Source organism: Sus scrofa, chromosome 6 (assembly GCF_054392235.1).
Source record: "Sus scrofa isolate SSC_HxYL_T2T_F1_AM1 chromosome 6, Sscrofa_HxYL_maternal_Yorkshire_Landrace_v2.0, whole genome shotgun sequence".
NCBI lineage: Eukaryota > Metazoa > Chordata > Mammalia > Artiodactyla > Suidae > Sus > Sus scrofa.
In genome coordinates, this window is record NC_139388.1 from 39,147,460 (window position 1) to 39,170,238 (window position 22,779).

General features: G+C 37.6%; 1 protein-coding gene across 5 annotated transcripts in view; it reads left to right on the top strand.

Moving 5' to 3' along the window:
• The window catches only part of NETO2 (neuropilin and tolloid like 2), a 62,191-nt gene that overhangs the window by 36,104 nt on the left and 3,308 nt on the right, over positions 1-22,779 (top strand). For 2 of the 5 annotated variants that reach the window (XR_014805955.1, XR_014805956.1), the window contains exons 7-8: positions 1,140-1,368; positions 22,285-22,423. Coding sequence is in view for 2 of the 5 variants with exons in the window: in XM_005664460.4 (XP_005664517.2) it covers positions 1,140-1,368; positions 22,310-22,423 (343 nt within the window). In the remaining 3 variants the exon portion in view is untranslated. Of the gene's footprint in view, positions 1-1,139; positions 1,369-21,504; positions 22,211-22,284; positions 22,424-22,779 lie in introns of all 5 variants that reach the window. The other 3 variants (XM_005664460.4, XM_005664461.4, XR_014805954.1) reach the window with 2 other exon arrangements.

Sequence of the window (22,779 nt, forward strand, 5' to 3'; positions counted from 1 at the left end):
ATCCCAAGGAATGGGAAGAGCACACCCTTTAAGAGTCAGACCAATCTGGGTTCAAATCCTTGCCTTGAGTAACCTCAGGCAGCTTCCTTAATCGCTGTGAGCTTTAATTTCCTCCCTGCCTGCAAAGAATAATACCTACTCTTCCTTTTCTTTTGGAGAAAATGCCCAAGGTTGGTCTAAGTCCACAGCCTAAAGATGAATGTTCATGATCTAGCTAAGCCTCGAATCTAATGGAAATCTTCAGATAAGAATGGGCCAGGTGGAGTTCCTGCTGTGGCACAATGGGATCAGCAGCGTCTCTGTAGCAACAGGACGCAGGTTCAACCCCCACGTTGCCACAGTGCAGCGTAGGTCACCGTTGCGGCTCGGATCTGGTCCCTGGCCCAGGAACTCCATATGCTGCAGGGTGGCAGAGAAAGGAAGGAAGGAAGAAGGAAAGATTCAAGCACATTTTAAGAATAACTTAGTGCCAGGTAGCAAGCTGCCTATAAAATTTGAAAAGGATACTAAGCAAAATAGAATACTAATGGTGCTTATTTTGGGACCCCAGTTTAAATCTTTCTGATAGAAAATGTGGAACTTGTTATTTTGAAGTAAAATCTTAAGACCTCTTAAATGTGCAACAGTAGGATAGTGTGCGAATAAATAAGACATCATGAGAATGACTACAGTTATGAAGAGTGTATATATAACTTGCATTACAGCAAAGCAGGTTGTATCTTACAATTAAGCTTAGGTCTTAAAAATGTGAAGAAAAACTCAAAAACGTTTACCACAGTAGTTGTTAGAGTGACAGAATTATGTGTGTTTCTTTTATTTTCCCAGTTTGTCAGTATCATGAGATTGTTTTATAATAAGAAAAATATGTAAGACAGTAATGCCTCATGGAGCAAAAAATTCATCTCTTTATAGACAGAGCACAAATTTTAGGTTCCTTAATGCTTAGTTCCATTATTAAGACAACCAAAGAAACAGACCATTAGGCTTATTATTTTACCTACTTAGATATCAGCCTTTTATCTACTATTTTTCTATTAGTTATAACTCAACTCAGTCTACCTTTTGATTGGATAATAGAACTAGAGCATTAAAATTATACATCTTTAAAAGCAGTGCTTTTCTTTATTTTCATGTTGCAGATTTATTTGAGGTTCCTAGATTATCAAATGGAGCACTCAAATGAATGCAAGAGAAACTTTGTTGCAGTCTACGATGGAAGCAGTTCTATTGAAAATCTCAAGGCCAAGTTCTGCAGCACAGTGGCCAATGATGTAATGCTTAAAACAGGAGTTGGGGTAATACGGATGTGGGCAGATGAAGGTAGTCGGCTTAGCAGGTTCAGAATGCTCTTTACTTCCTTTGTGGAGCGTAAGTAAATAATTCCTATAGCATTAAGGTCTTTCATGTAATCTTTTATTCAGAATGCAATTATTGAGCATTTCCCTTTGACAAACACTGTGGGTCACAGAATATAACTATAACTGAGTCTTAGTGTGTATTCTTAATTGACTGTCGTGGGTGAGAAAAAACAAACATGGTAATGGATAAATTGCCACACTGTCTGTTAAAGGTGTGGGAATTTATGCATATGATAGGGAATGTAGAAAATGGAGATTTCTCTCGAGATTTTCAAAATTAAAAATAATTATCAGGAGTTCCCTTCACGGCTCAGCGGAAACAAATCTGACTAGCGTCCATGAGGACTCAGGTTCAATCCCTGGCCTTGCTCAGTGGATTAAGGATCCAGCATTGCCGAGAGCTGTGGTGTAGGTCACAGACGCTGCTTGGAGCCTGCATTGCTGTGGCTGTGGTGTAGGCCAGCAGCTATAGCTCCAATTCAACTCCTAGCCTGGGAACCTCCATATGCCATGGGTGCCGCCCTAAGTAGATAAAAAATAATGATTATCAGCAGTATGAATTCAGCTTGGTGAAATAATTGTGAATCCACCAAACTATGGCCCCCAGGGATTTAGATAGGCTATTTTCTTTTTTAAAAGTTTTAAGTAATTTTAAGCTATAGAAAGTTGAGAGATAGTACAGTAGTTCCCATTGTGGCACAGCAGAAATGAATCCAACTAGTATCCAAGAGAATGTGGGTTCAGTCCCTGGCCCCCCTCAGTGGGTCAAGGATCCGGAGTTTCTGTGAGCTGTGGTGTAGGTCACAGGCACAGCTCAGGTCTGGTGTTGCTGTGGCTATGGTGAAGGCCGACAGCTGCAGCTCCAATTCAACCCCTAGCCTGGGAACTTCCATGTGCCACTGGTGCGGCCCTAAAAAGCAAAAAAAAAGCAAAAAAAAAAAAAAAAGACAAAAGAGAAAGAAAGAATAGAGTTCTTATATGCCTTTTATTCAGATTCCCCAATGTTAATTTCTTATAAACTACAGTAAAACTGAAAATTAATGCTAATACATTATTATTAACCAATATATAGACCTTACTCAGATATCACTAGTTTTCCCATTTAAGTCCCAGGATTCCACGTTGCTTTTTTTTTTTTTTTTAATTTTTCGACTGTACAGCCAGGGTATCGAGTTATCCTTACATGTATACATTACATTTACATTTTTTCCCCACCCTTTGTTCTGTTGTAACATGAGTATCTAGACATAGTTCTCTCCACATTGCATTTAATTGTCATGTCTCCTTTAGTCTCCTCTGTTTGTGATACTTATCTCTGTCTTTAATGACCTTGATGCATTTGTAGAGACTGGACCCTTTACTTAGTAGAATGCCCATCAATTTAGGCCTTTCCGATGTTCTCTCTTGGATTCAATTGATGTTATTATGCCTTTCTGTCAAGAATACCACGGGGAGTTCCCGTCGTGGCGCAGTGGTTAACGAATCCGACTAGGAACCAGGAGGTTGCGGGTTCGGTCCCTGCCCTTGCTCACTGGGTTAACGATCCGGCGTTGCTGTGAGCTGTGGTGTAGGTTGCAGACGCGGCTCGGATCCCGCGTTGCTGTGGCTCTGGCGTAGGCCGGTGGCTACAGCTCCGATTCAACCCCTAGCCTGGGAATCTCCATATGCCGCGGGAGCGGCCCAAGAAATAGCAACAACAACAACAACAAGAAAAAAAAAAAAGACAAAAGACAAAAAAAATTTAAAAAAAAATTAAAAAAAAAAAAAAGAATACCACAGATCTCACTTTATAGCTTTTTTCAGTGTATCACAGCAGTGAGGTAGGGGCACACAATGTGGGTTTGCCTTACACTGCCTTGGGTCACTTCATTAAGGTACTGACTGCCACATTTCTCCAATATGAACTATTCATTTTTCCTTTCTAACAAGTAAGTCTCTTTGAGGCTATGCAAATGCTCTTTTGGTCACGAATTTTAGCATCTGATAATAGTTTCTGCCTGTAACAGTTATTTATGTAGTATTCACCTAATGATGGTTTTCTGTTGCCATCACTCATTCCGTACTTGTTAATTCTAATTCTGTGGAGAACAACAGCTTTTCTTTTTCCTGCATTTATCTATTCAGTTATATGTGTCAGTAAGAACTTATAGATGTTTATTCTATGTGTGTGTGTGTGTGTATATATATATATATTATTCCACCATAACATTTAATTTGTTGCTTGAGTCCCAGCCTTGGCCGTTGGGAGCTCCTTATTTTTTCAAATCACTTTCTTCCTTTCTTTGATTCTAGGATGAACCAGGCTAAACTTGTGTTTTCCCTGACCCAGACCTAGAACCAAACATGTTTCCAGAAAGTCCTTTCCTTCTCTTAAGAGTGAGGAATCTGGCTCTAATTACCCACAATATAGGTATTTGTTCAATCCTTGTATGCACTTAAAGTAATCTTAGGAGTGCTAACCCATGTCCCAGTTAGAAAATTTCTAGCAGAGTGTATGTACTGTTTGTGTGCAGCTCTTTTGTCTTGAGCCACGCTGTCAAACTGTGGTGTTCCAGTGACTTAGTTTAATTGTTTTCTTCTCTCTTTTCCTTGTGGTTCATTTGTAATAACCCTTAGGTTCATTTGTGACTGTGGTGACCTTGTATTTTGTTTTGTGTCTCCCCCCCCCCCTTATGGTTACTTTAAATTGTTTTTATTCTGGAGTATGTGGCATGTTGTCATTGTTCAAAGAGAGCTATACAAAAGGATACCCTCCAATGTTACTCTACTCTCCTCTCCTCTCCCCTGTGCCAGTAACTCCCCCTCCCCAGTTCTTTCACTCTGTTCCTACCCATTCTCTCTATGTAAGGAATCCCATAGTTCCTGGTGTAGCCTTCCTCCATTTGTTTTTACTCAAAAGACTGGATACATTTGTATTTTCTTATATCCTCTTTTTTCTTCACAAAGAGAACCATGTTATACTGTTTGCATTTTGCTTCTTTCACCTCACAGTATATCCTGGAAATCACTCTATATCTGTTCTTTTTTTTTAAAGGAGAAAAAGATAGCTTTATTGCTTTGCCAGGCAAAGGGGCCATTAGTAGGCTAATGCCTTAAAGACTGTGCCCCTCCATATCTTCATTATTTATAAGTGCATAGTAATATAATTGTGTGTACATACTTTAGTCATTTGTTACTCTATTTATGAGCATATGGGTTATTTATAATATATTGTGATTACAAGCATACTGTTACAGTGAATAATGTTATGCATATGTATTTCCATATTCTTGGAAATATATCCTCCTGGATGGTTTCCTGGAAATGGGATTGCTCATGCAGAAGGTCACTTTTACATAGTTTAGTTAGGTATTGCCAAGCGCCTTTCCAGAATGATTGTAGGTTTTTAAAACTATGATAAAACCATTTTAAATGTACAATTCAGTGACATTAAGCACATTCACAACATCCTGCAACCATCACCACTATCCATTTCCAGAACTTAGCTATCACCCCAAACTGAAATTCCAAACCCAGTAAATAATAGCTCCTGATGCCCCCCTCCGCCACCCCCAACCCTAGGAACCTTTATTCTACTTCCTGCCTCCATCCATTTCCCTCTTCTAGATACCTCATATAAATGGAATATTTGTTCTTTTGTGTCTTTTGTACATAATATTTTTAAGAATTTGTCTTTTTTAAAGGCTGAATAATATTCCATTGTATGTATAATATCACATTTTGTTTATCCATTAATCTATTGATGAACACCTGAGTTGTTTCTTCTTTTAGGCTATTCTAAATAAAAGTTGCTGTAAACGTTAGTATAAAATCTGTTTGAGGAGCTCCCATTGTGGCTCAGTGATAACGAACCCGACTAGTATCACCATGAGGACTTGGGTTCAATCCCTGGCCTTGCTCAGTGGGTTAAGGATCTGGCATTGATGTGAACTGCAGTGTAGGCTGCAGACACAGTTCGGACCCCACGTTGCTGTTATTGTGGTTTAGACTGGCAGCTATAGCTCCGATTCGACCCCTAGGCTGGGAACTTCCATGTGCCGCAGGTGCAGCCCTAAAAAGACAAAATACAGACATACATACAGACATACAGATAAAGTTATCTGTTTGAGTCTCTGCTTTCAGTTCTTTGCAGTATATACTATACCTAGCAGTGAAATTGCTGGATCGTATGGATATGCTATTTTGAAATGTTTGAGGAGCCACCAGCTATTTCCACAGCAGCTGTGCTATTTTACATTCTCTCCAGCACTGCAGCAGGGTTGGTCCCCATCCTCACTAACCCTTCTTATGTTTCATTTTTTTATAATAGCCATTCCAATGGCTGTTTAAGGGGATTTTTTTTTCATGTGATTCTGATTTGTATTTCCCTAACGATGAGTAACGTTGAGCATCTTTTCATGCTTTGTGACCATTTGTATACCTTCTGTGGTGCAATGTCTACAGGCATACCTCGTTTTACTGCACTTCACTTTGTTGTGCTTCACAGATACTGCGTTTTTTTACACATCGAAGGTTGGGGCAACCCTGCATTGAGCCTGTCTATAAATGCCGTTTTTCCATCAGCATTTGCTCACTCCATGTTTCTATGTTACATTTTGGTAATTCTCACAACATTTCAAACGTTTTCCTCTTTTGTTATGATGCTCTGTGATCAATGATCTTTGACGTTGCTGTTACAAAAAGATGATGACTTGCTGAAGGCTCAGATGGTGGTTAGCATTTTAGCAATAAAGTGTTTTTTAATTAAGGTATGTACATTGTTTCCTTATAGATAATGCTATTATATACTACAGCACACTGTAAACATAATTTTATATGCACCGGGGAACCAAAAATTTTGTATGACTGCTTTATTCCAATATTTTTATTGCAGTGGTCTGGAAGTGAGGTATGCCTGTATTTCGTCCTTTACTCATTTTTTTAATTTGGTTGTGGGTTTTTGGTTAAGTTGTAGGTCTTTATATATCATGGACGTTAATCTCTCATTAGATATATGATTAGCAAGTGTTTTTTCCCATTCCGTGCATTATCTTTTCACTGTCTTTATAGTGGTACTTTGAGATACAAGGTTGATGTAGCCCAATTTGTCTGTTTGTTCTTTGCTGCTTCTTTGTCAATGCTTCAGATGTCATTATCAAGAAATAATTACCAAAAACAATGTTATAAATCTTTTCCTCTATGTTTTTAAAATATTTGATAATAGGATATTATTGGTTTATAACATATAGCATATGCTTCATGTGTACAGTATCATGTTTTGATTTCTGTGTACACAGCAGCATGCTCACCACTAAAATATAGTCTCCATCTATCAGCATACATTTGAACCCCTTCACCCATTTGCCCTCCCCACTCCCTATAACCTCTACTCTGTTCTCTGTATCTGTGTATTTGTTTTTGTTTGACTTGTTCTTTTTTTAATTATTTTTACATTCCACATATGGGTGAAGTATGGTTTTTGTCTTTCTCCCTCTGACTTATTTCAGTCACCATAATACCCTCAAGACCTATCTATATATGGAGGTTCCCAAGCTAGGGGTCAAATCGGAGCTATAGCTGCCAGCCAACACCACAGCCACAGCAACTCCAGATCCGAGCCACATATGCAACCTACACCACAGCTCACGGCAACACCGGATCCTTAGCCCACTGAGTGAGGCCAGGGATCGAACCCGCAACCTCATGGTTCCCAGTCGGATTCGTTTCCACTGCGGAAAGTGGCAAGATTTCATCTTTTCTTGTGGTTGAGTAGTATTCCATCGTATATGTACCACATCTCCTTAATCCATTCGCCCATCAGTGAGACTTATGTTCTTTTCCTTTTTCTTTTTCTTTTTTGGCTGCCCCACGGCATGTGGAGTTCCCTGGCCAGGGATTAGATCAGAGCCACAGTTGCAACCTAAGCCTCAGCTGCGGCAACACTAGATCCTTAACCCGCTGTGCCAGGCCAGGGATCGAACCTGCGTCCCAACACTACCAAGATGCCACCAATTCCATTGTACCACAGCAGGAACTCCACTTAGGTTCTTTTCATGTCTTGGCTATTGTAAATAATACTATGATGAACACAGGAGCATATATCCTTTCAAATTAGTGTTGTCTTATTCTTTGGATAAATACCCAGAAGTAGAATAACTGGGATCATATAATAGTTCTATGCTTAATTTTTGGAGGAATCTCCAAACTGTTTTCCATAGTGGCTGCACCAATTTATATTTCCACCAACACTCCATGAGGGTTCCTTTTCTTTACATCCTCTCTAATACTTGTTATCTCTTGTCGTTTTGATAATAGCCATTCTGACTGGTGTGAAGTGATGTCTCATTGTTTTGATTTGCATTTCCCTAATAGTGATATTGAGCATTTTTTTCATGTGCTTATTGGCCATTTGTATGTCTTCTTTGGGAAATTGTCTGCTCAATACCTCTACCCATTTTTTAATCCAGTTTTTTTCTTTCTGTTGTTTTGGATATTAGCCCTTTATTGGATCTATGACTTGCAACTATCTTCTGTTCAGTAGGTTGTACTTTCATATTGTTGATGGTTTCCTTTGCTGTTAAAAAGCTTTTTAGTTTAATGTGGTGTCGCTTTTTGGTTTTGCTTTTATTTCCCTTGCCTAAGGAGACCTGTCTGGGAAAAAAAAAAAAAAATGCTGCCAAAACTGAGAGCAAAGAGCACAATACTTGTTTTCATCTAGAAGTTCTTTGGTGTCAGGTCTTAGATTCAAGTATTTACTGCATGTGGATTTGATTTTTGTATATGGTGTGAGATAATGGTCTACTTTCATTGTTTTGCTTGGGGCTGTCCAGTTTTCCCAGCACCATTTATTGAAAAGATTATTTTCTCCATTGTATGATCTTTGCTTCTTTGTTGTAAATTCATATGTGTGTGGGTTTATTTCTGGGTGTTCAGTTCTGTCCCATTAAGGTACATGTCTGTTTTCTACCACTGACATGGTTATTTTTATTACTATAGCTTTGTAATGTACTTTGAAATCAGAGAGTGTGATACCTATAGCTTTGTTCTTTTTTTCTCAGGATTGCTTTGACTATTGGGGGTTTGGGGTTTTCCACATAAATTTTAGAATTTTTTGTTCTGTTTCTGTGAATGTCCTTGGGATATTTGACAAGGATTGCATTGAATCTGTAGTTTGCTTTAGCAAAAATGAACAGTGTTAATTCTTCCAGTCATGAGCACAGAATATATTTTCATTAGTTTGTGACTTCAGATTCTTTCAACAATGTCTTAGAGTTTTCACTGTACAGGTATTATACCTCCTTAGTTGAGTTTATGCTTAGGTATTGTATTCTTTTTGTTGTGATTGTAAATGGTATTCTTTTCTTAATTGCTCTTTCTGTTAGTTTGTTGTTGGTATCTAGAAATGAACCAGGTTTTTAGATATTGATTTTATACCCTGTAAATTTACTATATTAATGTATTATTTCCAAAAGTGTTTTGGTGAACTCTTTAAGGTATTCTATATATAGAATCATGTCATGCACAAATAATTACAATGTTGCTTCTTTTCAGACTTGAATACCTTTTATTTCTTTTTTTCTTATCTAATTGCTCTGGCTAAGACTTCCAGTACTATGTTGGATAAGAGTGGTGACATTGGGCATACTTGTCTTGTTCCTGATCTTGGAGGAACAGCTTTAAGTTTTTACCATTAATTGAACATGTGGGTTTACCATCGAGTGTGTTACCACTGAGTATTTTTGCCATTGAGTATGTTACCTGGGGGTTTGTCATATATGGCCTTTATCAGTTTGGGTACATTCCTTCCATACCTATTTTATTGAGTTGTTATTGTAAGTGGGTATTAAATCTTGTCAGATGCTTCTTCTATTGAGATGTTCATATGGTTTTAATCCTTCATTTTGTTAATATAGTGTATTACATTAATTTGTGGATGTTGAACCACCCTTGTATCTGTAGGGTAAATTCCACTTGATCATGGCGAATGGTCCTTTTAACATATTGTTATATTTGGTTTGCTAATATATTGATTATTTTTGCATCTATGTTCATCAGAGATACCAACCTGTCATTTTTTTATTGCTGTGTCCTTGTCTGGTTTTATTTTATTTTATTTTTTGTCTTTTTAGGGCCACACCTGCGACTTATGGAGGTTCCCAGGCTAGGGGTTGAATCAGAGCTACAGCTGCTGGCCTATGCCACAGCCACAGTAGTGCAAGATCCAAGCCATGTCTGCAACCACAGCTCACATCAATGCCAGATCCTTAATCCCCTGAGCGAGGCCAGAGATCGAACCCCCATCCTCACAGATACTGGTTGGGTTCATTAACTGCTGAGCCAGGATGGAAATTCTGCTTGCCTGGTTTTAATATCAAGGTAATGCTGGCCTAATAGAATAAGTTGGGAAGAGTTCTCTCTTCTTTGGTTTTTTGGAAGAGTTTGAAAAGGATAGATATTAAATTTTCTTTGAATGATTGGTAGAATTCACATGTAGGGCTGTCTGGTCCTGGACTTTTGTTTTGGGGGGAATTTTTGATAACTATTTCAAGCACTTTACTGGTGATCAGTCTATTAAGATTTTCTACTTCTTCATGGTTTAGTCTTAGAGAGTTGTATTCTAAGAATTTGTTCATTTATTCTAGGCTGTCCTAGTTTTTTGGCATGTAACTGTTCATAACATTCTCTTACAATAGTTTGTATTCTTGTGGTATCCTTGTTATTTCTCCTTCTCTGTTTCTCTTTCAAAGTCTAGCTAAAGGTTTGTTTACCTTTTCAAAGGAGCTGCTCTTAGTTTCTTGATCTTTCCTATTGTCTTTTTAGTCTCTGTTTAACTTATTTCTGCTTTAATCTTTATTATTTCTTTCCTCCTACTGACTTTGGGCCTTGGATATTCTTCTTTTTCTAGTTCTTTTAGATTTGAGGTTTTTCATGTTTCTCAAGATAGGCCTGTATCACTATAACCTTCTCTCTTAGTATTATTGCTTGTGCTGCATCCCCAAGGATTTGGTATGTGATATTTATTTTCATTTGTCTTCAAGTATTTTTAAATTTTTTATTTGATTTCTTTGCTGACCCAATACTTGCCAGTAGCACCATACTTGAAATACTTCACACATCTGTGATTTTTCCAGCTTTCTTCTTGTAGCTGATACCTAGTTTCATTCCATTGTGCTCAGAAAAGATACTTGATGTGATTTCATCCTAAAATTTATTGAGACTTGTTTTGTGTCTCAAAATATAGTCTGTCCTTGAGAATGTTTCATGTGCACTTGAAAAAGAAAAGATATTCTGCGTTTGGATAGAATGTTATGTACAAATCTGTCAAGTCCACCTGATTTCATTTAAGTTTACTTTTCCTTGTTGATGTTCTGTCTGGAAGACCTATCCTTTGATGTGTGTGGGATGTTAAAGTCCCTTACTATTATTGTGTCACTGTCAATTTCCCCCTTTAGGTCTGTTAATAATAGCTTTATATGATTTGGTGCTCCTATGTTAGGTGCATATACAGCTGTTAACATCTTCTTGGTGGATTGTCCCCTTAATCTTTATGTAATGTCCATCTTTGTCCCTCATTACCTTTTTCTTGGCTTGAAGTCTGTTTTGTCTGATAGTTGTATGGCTGCACCCACTTTCCATAGCTGCCCTTTGCTGGGAGTATCATCTTCACCCCTTCACTTTGAGCCTGTGTTTGTCTTTAGAGCTGAGATGCATCTCCTGGAGGCAACATGTAGTTGGATCTTGGTTTTTAATTCATTTGGCCACTCTGTGCCTGTTGATTGGTGAATTCAATTCATTTACATTTAGGGTGATTACTGATAAATGAGAACATAGTACTGCTATTTTAGTGTTCTGGTTCCTCTGTATCCTCATTGTGTTTTTTTGCTTTTTTTTTTTTTTTTTCTTTGTGTTTCTGTCTACCATTTTCGTTTGGTGGTTTTCTAGGATATTTTCTAAGTTTGCTCTGTCTTTATGTTATGCTATTACCATAAGGTGTGTATAAATAGTCTTATGGTTAAATGCTCTTTTTTTTCTGCTGATAGCATCTTGTTTTCATTTGCCTATATGAGTTCTGACCTTTTTCTTCTCTCCTTTTATTTTTTGATATCTCAAATTTTCCCTTTATGTTGTGAATTTGTTACCAATTTATTTTTTAACTTTTTTTTCTTTAGTCTTTGTGGTATGATTTAGTGTTTAACAACCTATTTGGATATGTTGCAATTTTCTGATTCTATTTTTCACCTTACTCAAAGTTTTTTATACTTTTGCAGCTTCATTTTGGGTAGAAGAGCTCCTTTCAACATTTTTTTGTAGGGAAAGTCTATTGTTGATGAACTCCCTCAGGTTTCATATGGGGGAAATCCTTTATTTCTCCTTCATATCTGTATAATAATTGTGCTGGAAAGAGTATTCCTGACTAACAGTTTTAATATTCACTATTTCGAGTATGCCATACCTTCCCTCCTGTCCTGAAGAGTTTCTGCTGAGAAATGTGCTGATAGATTAACGGGTGTTCCTTTGCAGGTAACCATCTTTTTTCTCCCCTCTGGCCACCTTTAAAATTCTTTGTCATTGAGTTCAAGAGTTTTAATGAGTCTTAGAGAAGGGGGGTTTTTTTTGCATCGAGGTAATTAGGTGTTCTCATAGCTTCCTGCACTTGTATATCCAGTTCCTTCCTCAGGTTTGGGAAGGTCTCAGCTGTTACTTCTTTTAAATAAACTATCTGCTCCCTTCTCCCTTTCTTCTTCTGGAATACGCATTATCTGATGTTGCCCTTCCCAATAGAATTGGATAGTTCTCATAGCATTTCCTCCTCTTGAGGTCCTAATTCTCTCCTTTTCTTACCCGTATCATTTCTAGATTTCTATCTTCAAGCTTGCTAATTCTCTCTTCTTTGTGGTCTGTTCTCTTTCCAGTGCTGTCTTCATCTCATTTATTAAGTCCTTCAGGGAGTTCCCTAGTGGCCTAGTGACTGGTATTCAGTGCTTTCACCGTTGTGGCCTAGGTTCAATCTGGGAACCGAGATCCTGCTTCAAGCTGCTGCATGTAGCAGCCAAAAAAACAAAAAACAAAAAAACAAAAAAAACAAATGTATAAAGTTCTTAATCTCCAGAATTTTTTTATAGTTTTCAGTCACTTTGATAAAGTATTCCTTCTGTTCATTAAGTTTATTCCTGAGCACGTTCAGCTGCCTTTCTGAGTTTTCTTCCTGTTGAGTTTCTTCATGTCAGCCAAGTTGAATTCTTCATAAGTTAGATTGCATTGTTTTAAGACTCTTAAGTCTGGTTTTGAAAAATGGTCATTTTCTTTGTGATATCATGTTACCATGGTTCCTCATTGTGTTTGAGGAGTTGTTCCTTTACTGGTATACTGGAAATAGCCAACACCTTTCTTCTTTAATAGTTTCCTCCCTTCCCCACCCGCCTTGATTCTAAGGATTCAACAGGTTAATAATTAGAGGCCTTTCTTTTGTTTTCCAGTAGGTGGCGCTATAGCACAAATATTTGATTTCTCTTACCTGGGCTTCTGGTTATACTTAAGAATCAGCATTTCCCTGCTTGTCATCATCCTTGTTGTCATTGCTTGTGCCTCTGGGGTTGTTGGTGCCTTGCTGCTGCTGGCGTCATCACCTGGGGCACTGGGATTGCAGGCCTTCCCCGTCTGGGGTCTCCTGGGTGGCAGGCTCCCTTACTGTGGGGAAGGGAGAGAGGAGAGCTGGGGTTGCAGGTGTCTCTGCTGTGACCAAGATTGTGAGGTTTGCAGGTGACACCAACTGCAGCTGGGAGGTTGGTGTTGTGTGGACTGCCTCCCTGGTGTTCTCTGGGGTTGCATGCTCAGCCACAGCAGCAAAGTGGCAGAGATCACAGGCAGTGACTCTGCTGTTTCCAGGTTCCACTTCCTGTGTGTGTTCCAGTCTGCCTACCCACCTTTAGATGTGCAGATGTGTGCAGTTCTCCAGCATCCTGGTCTCTTGGGTAGACCTGAGTTATGCATCTTTTGCTGGTTGTAGACTGAAGGGAAGAGACAAAGGGAGCACTTGCACCCTCATCTTGCTGATATCATTCCCTTCCTCTATGTTTTCTTCTGAGTTTTATAGCTTTTGCTCTTAGGTTTAGGTCTTTCATACATTTTGAATTAATTTTTTAATATGGTTTAAGATAAGGGCCCTGCTTCATTCTTTTGCATGTCAACATATACTTTTCCCAGGACCATTTGTTGAAAAGGCTGTCCTTTCCCCTCTTAATGGTTTTGGCACCCTTGTCAAAAACCAGATGACTGTTGGGAGTTCCCATTGTGGCTTAGCAAGTTAAGAACCTGACTAGTATCCAAGAGGATACAGGTTCAATCCCAGGCCTGCTCATGGATTAAGGATCTGGCGTTATCCCAAGCTGCAGCATAGGTCACAGGTGCAGCTCAGATCTGGTGTTACCATGGCTGTAGTATAGGCTGGCAGCTGAAGCTCCAATTCAACCCCAAGCCTGGGTACTTTCGTATGCTCCAGGTGCAGCCCTAAAAAAGAAGAAAGAGTCCTCCAACTTCGTTCTTCTTTTTCAAGATTATTTTGGTTATTCAGGGTTCTTGAGATTTCACGAATCTTAGAATAAAATTTTCTATTCTGCAAAAAATACTTTTGGTATTTGATACGTATCATAACAAATCTGGACTGCTTTGAATAGTATCTTAACATCTTAACAATATTAAATCTTCTAATCCATGAACCCAAGTATTTTCTCATTTATTTGTCTTCTTTAATTTCTTTCAGCAGTATTTTGTACTTTTCAGTGTACACCTTGAATCTCCTTGATTAATTTACTCCTAAGAATTTTATTCTTTTCAATGTGTTGTAAATGTTCCAGTTGTGTTCGTGTGTAGAGATGCAACTGATTTTTATTGATTTTGTATCCTGCAGCTTTGCAGAATTAGTTTATTTGCTCTAACTGTGGTGTCCATCTTTTAGAGTTTTCTAGAAACAAGGTCATGTCATCTGGGAACAAAGATAACTTTATTGTTTCCCTTCCAGTTTGGATGCTTTTTATTTCTTTTTCTTGCCCAATTGCTCTGGCTAAAACTTCTAGTACACCATACTGAATGAAAATGCAAGTGGACATTCTTGGCTTTTTCCTGACCTGAGCGGGAAAACTTTCAGCCTTTCACCATTGGGTATAATACAAACTGGTGTTTTCATATATGGCCTTTATCATGTTGAAGAAATGTTCTTCTATCCCTACTTTATTGAATGTTTTTATTGTGAAATGGTGTTGAATTTTTGCAGATGCTTTTTCTGATTAACTTAAGATGATTATGTGGGTTTTTCCCCCTTCATTCTGTTATTGTGGTGTATTTCACTGATTGATTTTCATATGTTGAACCATCCTTATGTCCCACTTGGTCATGGCACATAAGCCTTGTAATATGTTGCTGAATTCCGTTCTAGTATTTTGTTGAGAATTTTTTTCGTCAATATTCATAAGGGTCTATAGTTTTATTTTCTTGTAGTCTGGCTGATAAATGAGTGAGAAGTGATCCTTCCTCTTTTTGGAAGAGTCTGAGAATTGGTATTAATTTTTCTTACGTGTTTGGTAGAACTCACCAGAGAAGCCGTCTGGTCCAGGGCATTTCTTTGTTGGAAGGTTTTTGATTACGGATTCAATCTCCTTACTAGTTAGAGATCTATTGATTTTTTTATTTATTTTTGTCAGTTTTGGTAGATTGTGTGTTTCTAAGAATTTGTCTGTTTCATTTAGGTTAGCTGTTTGTTGGTGTACAAATTGTTCTTAGTATTCTTTTAATCCTTTTTATATCTGTAAAATCTGTACTAATGTCCCAATTTACATTTCCAATTTTATTAATTTCAGTCTTTTTATCTCTTCTTTTCTTAGTCAGTGTCTCTAAAAGTTTGCCTAATTTTTTTCATCTTTTCAAAGAACCAATTTTGGGTTTTTTAATTTTCTGTAATCTTCTCTATTTTATTTATCTCTGTTCTAATCTTATAAACTTTGTTTTTAATTTTCTCTTCTTTTTCTAGTTCTTTAAGTTATTGATTTGAGGTCTTTCTCCTTTTTTTTTTTTTTTTTCTTTTTTTGTCTTTTTGCCATTTCTAGGGCCACTCCCGTGGCATATGGAGGTTTCCAGGCTGGGGGTCAAATCGGAGCTGTAGCTGCCAGCCTACGCATGAGCCACAGCAACACGGGATCCGAGCCACATCAGCTCATGGCAACACCAGATCCTTAACCCACTGAGCAAGGCCAGGGACCGAACCCGCAACCTCATGGTTCCTAGTTGGATTCATTAACCACTGAGCCATGATGGGAACTCCTCTTTCTCCTTTTTTAATGTAGGCATGTATAGCTATAAATTTCTTAGTACTGCTTTCACTGCTTCCCATAAGTTTTAATATATTGTGTTTTCATTTTCTTTTGTCTCAAGGTATTTTCCAGTTTCCCTTGTAGTTTCTTCTTAAAGACCTATTGGTTGGTTAAGAGCATATACTTTAATACTTCCATTTATTTGTCAATTTTCCAGTTTTCCTTCTTTTATTGATTTCTAGTTTAATTGTGATTGGAAAAGATCCTTTATATATTATCAGTCTTTTAAAATTAAGATTTTTTTTTTTTTGTGGCCTAACATATGGTGTATCCTGGAGCATGTTCCATGTGCACTTGAGAAAAACATTCTGCTGTTGTTGGGTAGCGTTTTCTGTATGTGTCTGTTAGGTCCAACTGGTTTATAGTATTGTTCAAATCTTTTATTTCCTTCATGATCTGTGATTTTATTCATTATTGAAAGTGAAGTATTGTTTTATCCTACTGGTATATAATTTTCCCTTAAATTCTGATGTTTGCTTCTTATATTTTGAGGCTCTGATTTTTGGTCCATACATATTATATATTTATAATTGTTATGTCTTCTTTGTGAATTGACCCTTTTATCAGTATACAGTATCGTTCTTTGTCGCTTGTAACAGTCTTGACTTAAAGTCTATTTTTGTCTGATATAGGCACACCTCATTTTATTGTAGTTCACTATATTAGTCTTCACAGATACTACATTTAAATTGAAGAGTTTGTGGCAACCCTGTGTTGAGCAACTCTATTGGCACCATTTTTCTAACATTGGCTCACTTTGTATCTCTCACATTTTGATAATTCTCACAGTATTTCAAACATTTTCATGTTATTATGTTTGTTATGGCCATCAGTGATCTTTGGTGTTATATTACAAAAAGTCTTGCTCAGATGATGGTCAGCATTTTTTAGAAATAAAGTATTTTTTAACTTAGGTATGTACATTGGTTTTTTTTTTAGACATAATACAACTTTCACATTTAATAGACTGTAGTAAAGTGTACATATAATTGTATATGCATTGGAAAACCAAAAAGTTCATGTGAACTTTTTACTTGATTGCTCGCTTCATAGTGGTCTGGAACCAAAATGGCAAGGTGTTGCCTGTATTTATATCACTGTCCCAGCTCTCTTTTGGTAACTATTTGCATGGAATATCTTCCTCTGTCCTTTTACTTTCAGCCTGTTTATATCTTTAGATCTAAAGTAACTCTCTTATACAACACTGTTTAGTTGGATTTTGGTTTTTTTGTTTGTTTTTACCTTTCTTATCAGTCTCTGCCTTTTGAGTGGAGAGTTTAATCCATTTACATTTTACCAATAAAGGAGGTCTTCAGGAGTTCCTGTTGTGGTGCAGCAGAACCATGAGGTTTTGGGTTCCATCCCTGGCCTTGCTCAGTGGGTTAAGGATTTGGTGTTGCCATGAGCTGTGGTGTAGTTCACACATGCAGCTTAGATCTGGCATTGCTGTGGCTGTGGCGCAGGGTGGCAGCTGTAGCTCTGATTAAACCCCTAGCGTGGGAACCTCCATATGCCATGAAGGTGGCCCTGAAAAGCCGAAAAAAAAAAAAAAAAAGAAGAAGAAGGTCTTTGGCCATTTTGCTGTATGTCTTACAGCCTTGTTATCCCTTATTTCCTTCATTACAGCCTTCTTTTGTGTTTAGTTGATTTTTTTTGTAGTGACACATTTGGATTTCCTCCTGTGTATATTCTTTAGATATTTTCCCTGTGGTTACAGTGAAGATTGTGTCTTTTTCTCGTTGCTTAAGTCTTTAAACATCGTCTTTGCTATTTTATGAGCATGTGGGAAGTTTTTAATATTAAAGGATATTGTAGCTCACTGGTAGACACACTGGCCCAGCTTAAAAGTGGAGAAGCTTTGAGAAGAGATTTTAGATTTCTCCCCTTAAACTCCTGGTAGTTCAGATGAACAAATCCTCATAGGAATACTCATTGGTTCTGCTGCCTTTATATCTCCTTTAAGAGTACAGATGACTTCTCAGTACTTCCTAATAATTATTTTGTTGATTTTGCTTATTTTATGTGCAGATCATAGGATATTAGCTTTGACAAAAAACTACTTTCACACCATCATATTTTTGTCCTGATTTTGAATGTCCTTTAATGTTCAGCTACAATTGGGCAGGACTGATTAGCCTCTTTAATGGCTCACTTTCCTCACAGTCATCTCCTATGTGAAGAAAAATTACCATGTAACGACTCACCCAGACTTCCTGAATATAGTTGCATGTGTGTAATGACCTCACATATATTTTTTTTAAAAAAGTGGTGTCTCTTGGAATTTCCTGGTGGCTCAGCAGATGAAGGATCTGGCATTGTACTGCTGTGGTGCAAATCCAATCCCTGGCCCAGGAATTTCTGAATGCTGCAGAAAAAAAAAAAAAAAAAAAAAAGGCGCTTTAAAGTAAGTGATATAGGAGTTCCTGTCAGTGGTTAACGAATCCGACTAGGAACCATGAGGTTGCGGGTTTGATTCCTGGCCTCGCTCAGTGGGTTAAGGATCCGGCATTGCCGTAAGCTGTGGTGTAGGTCGCAGACATGGCTCGGATCTGGCATTGCTGTGGCTCTGGTGTAGGCTGGCAGCCACAGCTCTTATTGGACCCCTAGCCTGAGAACCTCCATATGCTGCGGGTGTGGCCCCAGAAAAGACAGAAAAAAAAAAGTGATATATTGTATCTGTTGTCGTCATGAGAGAAGCAAATATTTTAGCTTTTATATCCTGACTGATGATTTTTGCACATTGAAAGTTAGTAAATATTTTGGTGTAACAATAAACTTTTCTTGAGAAATTTGGGAATTAATAACTTTACCCTTATAATTTCAAGGTATTGTATTATTATTCCATGGATTCTGTATTAAAATCATGATTGTATATGGCCATAATAAACACTTTATGATAGCTGAACTCTGCTATTTTTAATTTTATAATATGGCCAGTCTAAATTGAATATGTGCTATAATGACAAAAATATATTGCAGATTTCAAAGATTTGGTATGACATAAAGAATGTAAAATATCTCTTTAATAATGTTATATGTTGATTACATGTTAAAATGAATAACATTTTGGATACTGTGTCAGTCCTCCCCAATACCACCCACTTTTATTTTATTTTATTTATTTATATTATTTTTTTGTCTTTTTTAGGTCTGTACCCGTAGCACATGGAGGTTCCCAGGCTAGGGATTGAATCGGAGCTACAGCTGCTGGGCTACACCACAGCCACAGCAACCCAGATCCAAGCCATGTCTGCAACCTACACCACAGCTCACAGCAACGCCCGATCCTTCACCTGCTGAGCAGGGCCAGGGATCAGACCTTCATTCTCATGGATACTAGTCAGATTTGTTTCCACTGAGCCGTGATGGGAACTCCATAACACCACCCACTTTAGAAGAGTTGCTGGGACCCACATATGATCTATCCTAACAGCTAAGATTACTACGGTGAAAGCAAGGGGAGAAGACTGTCTGAGTCTGGAGAAATGCTTTCATGGGCTTCCGTAGGCACTCTCCCTCCCAAGAGGGACACAATGACCATGTTTATTTCTCCAGCAACACAAAAGCACAGTAACATGTGCAGTATCTCTGCCCAAAAAAGCCATTTAGAGACTCAGCACCCAAGGTTTTTATTTATTTATTCTATAGGCACGCTCGGCCTCGCATGTACCCAAATTCTAGACTCACAGCAGGAAAGCAAGTATTTGGCTTAAATAACATTAACACCAACTCTAGGCGCTGTGGACTAGCCTTATCAGTCAGGGAATGGAGGAAAGCTAAGTTCCCAGATGCCAGCTAAGGGCCAGCCTTGCACACAGACCCTTGTAAAGGTAGCAGCCTTGGTCCTGCTGTATTAACTCTGCACAGATATATGAGGAGACATAAACTACTAGTGAAATTAATTCCACTGGTTTCTTATATAGCCACTTATGCATATACTTGCCTCATACTGTATTTATTTTGGGCAATGGTGTAAATCCTAGAAAAATTCTCCTCTGGTGTGTTTTAGTTATTTTCTCTATAAAAATGAATCATTTCTCTTTAATACAAAAGCCTCCTTCAAGGGGCTATTAAATATCAGGCTAATTAAAGACTGCGAAAGACTTAGCTCCATATCCCAAATGTAACTTTATTACCCAAGAACAGAAAGAAAACCACTCCTCCAAAAAAATATGTGATCAAAATAAAGGATTTCATGAATTTTTGTAAAAGTCGCAGTTTAAAAATCCTTTTATAAGCACATTTAAGAGCTCCAAACAGAACATTTTTACATGCTTACCTTTAATTCAATTGTTAAACGCTTTCTTTTGTTCTTCTCTAAGCTGTTAATGATTCGTAATTATCATGAATCCATCCATGAAGATATTTCTGAAGAGGTTTATATAAATGGACTAACTCTGCTTGAGAGATTCACTTCATATCTACTGACTGTAGATTGCAGATGTGACTAAAATAGTATAACTTGGCTAAATGAATGTATAGAATAGCAATCAGGATATGTTTGACTTCTTCCCAGGCACTGAATACTAATCATATGTACCTCACTCTTTAAGAAAGGAAATGGTTTTAGGAAAATAATTTCTAGGACTAGAACTGTGAAAGCAGCAGAAGATATTTTTGTTAGAATAAATCCGTAATGTTATTTCCAGTGACATTTTGCCCTGCAGGTGTGTCTCTTGCAGGCTTAGTTGAAGGCTAGAACCATCTTTCAGCATCATTGCCACATCTCATCAGAAGTCAAGGGGAGCTAAACTCCTATCCCCCTTTTCTTTCCCACACCATGACCCAGTAGTGAGTAAAGGGGAAAGCAGAAAGAAAGTCCTCAGGCTGGAAGTAGAGAGCCGTTCACAGCTGGCAGTATTTTTGCTATTATCTTTGTCCCGGATTTATAAAGACCTATAATTCAGCCATTTTATATAGTTCTGAGTTGAAGCATGTCATTAGCATCCCATGTCAATAACTGATACTTTGATTCTCATTATAAACAGCTCTGCTTGTCTGCTGAAGATCCTTAGAGCTTAATACATTTGTGATTATAAATGTAGCTCACATGTCTACAAAATGAAATCTGACAATATCAGTGCTGCTTTTTTTATTGCTTTAAATAATGTGGAGAACAGTTATGAAGAACTCTAGAATAAAAAAACTAAGGATATTTTGTACTCACTAGTCAATAAGAAACACTGAGCAGAAGACCTACCTTTTTGCCACTTTCGAAGCTATGAAGAGCCATCAAAGTGCCATCACATAATGTCCTGTTGATGAACTTAGAGCTAATGACAGTTTGACACAGAAAATCAGAATCCCTGGAAGCCATGGTACTTTTATAACTTTACCCACCCTGGCTTGAAAATAGCTCCTCTTTCCTGTATTCCCATTTGTGAACTGGATAAAATAGATAAAATTAGAGTTCAACATGTAATAAGATGTAGTATATAATAGAAATATGATAAGATATATTTAAAAAAAACAGAAAAATCCAGTTTTTAAAAATGGGGAATTCAGAAATGCATTTGTTATGTTTTAAAGTACACACATTGTGTAATATAATTTTATGGTATATATGACACAACAGAAGTGGGTACACTAGCTGTTTGGGGACTTTTGTAGTCATTATAACCAATCACAGAAATGCCACCATACATCTTCATTGGCTTTTCTATCCTTAATCTAACAGCTTTTTTATGTAACTAATACCTACTGTCCTTTGAAACTGTTCATCATTTTTAAATACAAAATATGAAATTACATGGCATATATTCCAATTATCTTTATTGCTTAAAAGTTTTTTTGAAATTCCACAGAGTGCTTTTTTCCCATTTTGTCTTGTGGGAATCCATTCATCCATCAACAGACATTTGAGCTGCCTCCACTTTTTGGCTCTTGTGCATAATGCTGCTGTGAACAGCAAGGTTCAAATCTGCCTTCAATGAAGAGTATATACCTAGAAGTGGAATTGCTGGAGCTTACGGTAACCTGTGTAAATTTTTGAGGAACTGCCACACTATTTACCACAGCAGCTGCACCATTTGACATTCCTCCCAGCAGTGCACAAGCGTCCAGTGTCTCCACATCCTACTAACATTTTCTTTCAACGTTTTGGAAAAAAAAAAAAAAAGAATGGATTATATCATTTCCCAAGAGCCATGGGAAATCCACCTGTCCCCTGAGTAAACTGGGATTTGAACTGTGCAAGTCCACTTAGGCGTGGATTTTTTTTTTTTTTTTTTTCCTATAGACTGCAGTACAACACGATGCAAATTTGGTTGAATCCACAGATAAGGAACTGTGGATGCAGAGGGCCTACTAGGGGACTTGAGCATCTGCAGATTTGGGTTTCTGCAGCAGATCCTGGACCCAATTCCCCGTGGATACCAGGAGATGACCATATATTCATACTGTCGTTAAACTTTTTGGTAATGATGCTTTTTGTAAACTTTTTGGTGCCCAACAAAGTTTCCATACATCAGCTTGTGTAGTACAGAGTGTATTCACGCAAAGGCCTTTGCGGTAAGATACTGACTTGTAAGCATAAATGTAGAATAAATCAGGATGAGTTATAATCTGTTAACTTTCTGTTCCAGCAACAACGTTTTCTTTTTCCTACAGCTCCCTGCACAGGCAGCACTTTCTTTTGCCATAGCAACATGTGCATCAATAATTCTTTAGTCTGTAATGGTGTTCAAAACTGTGCATACCCTTGGGATGAAAATCATTGCAAAGGTGAGTCCATGGGCAAAGCCAACCTTTTTGAGAGAAGAGTGGCCATTGTCTTTCATTAAGAAAAAGTTAAAATGTATTTTTCTAAAACGGTGCTTGGCATAGCTGCTTTGGCAGGAACGAAGACATATAGAATAGCTGTTCTCCTAAATGGCTTATAGACCTCTGGGATGTGGGAAATGCAAAGAACAATATTTATTCTCAATAAAAGCATTTTTTAACAGTCTGTGTTTTTTATCTTAAGTTGTTCAACAGTTGGTATTTCTTGCCCTTATTTTCTTAGTAATTACTATTGTAAAAATACCATATTCTCAAAATAATTTATAATTAATCTATAGTATTATAGTTTTTTGTTTGTT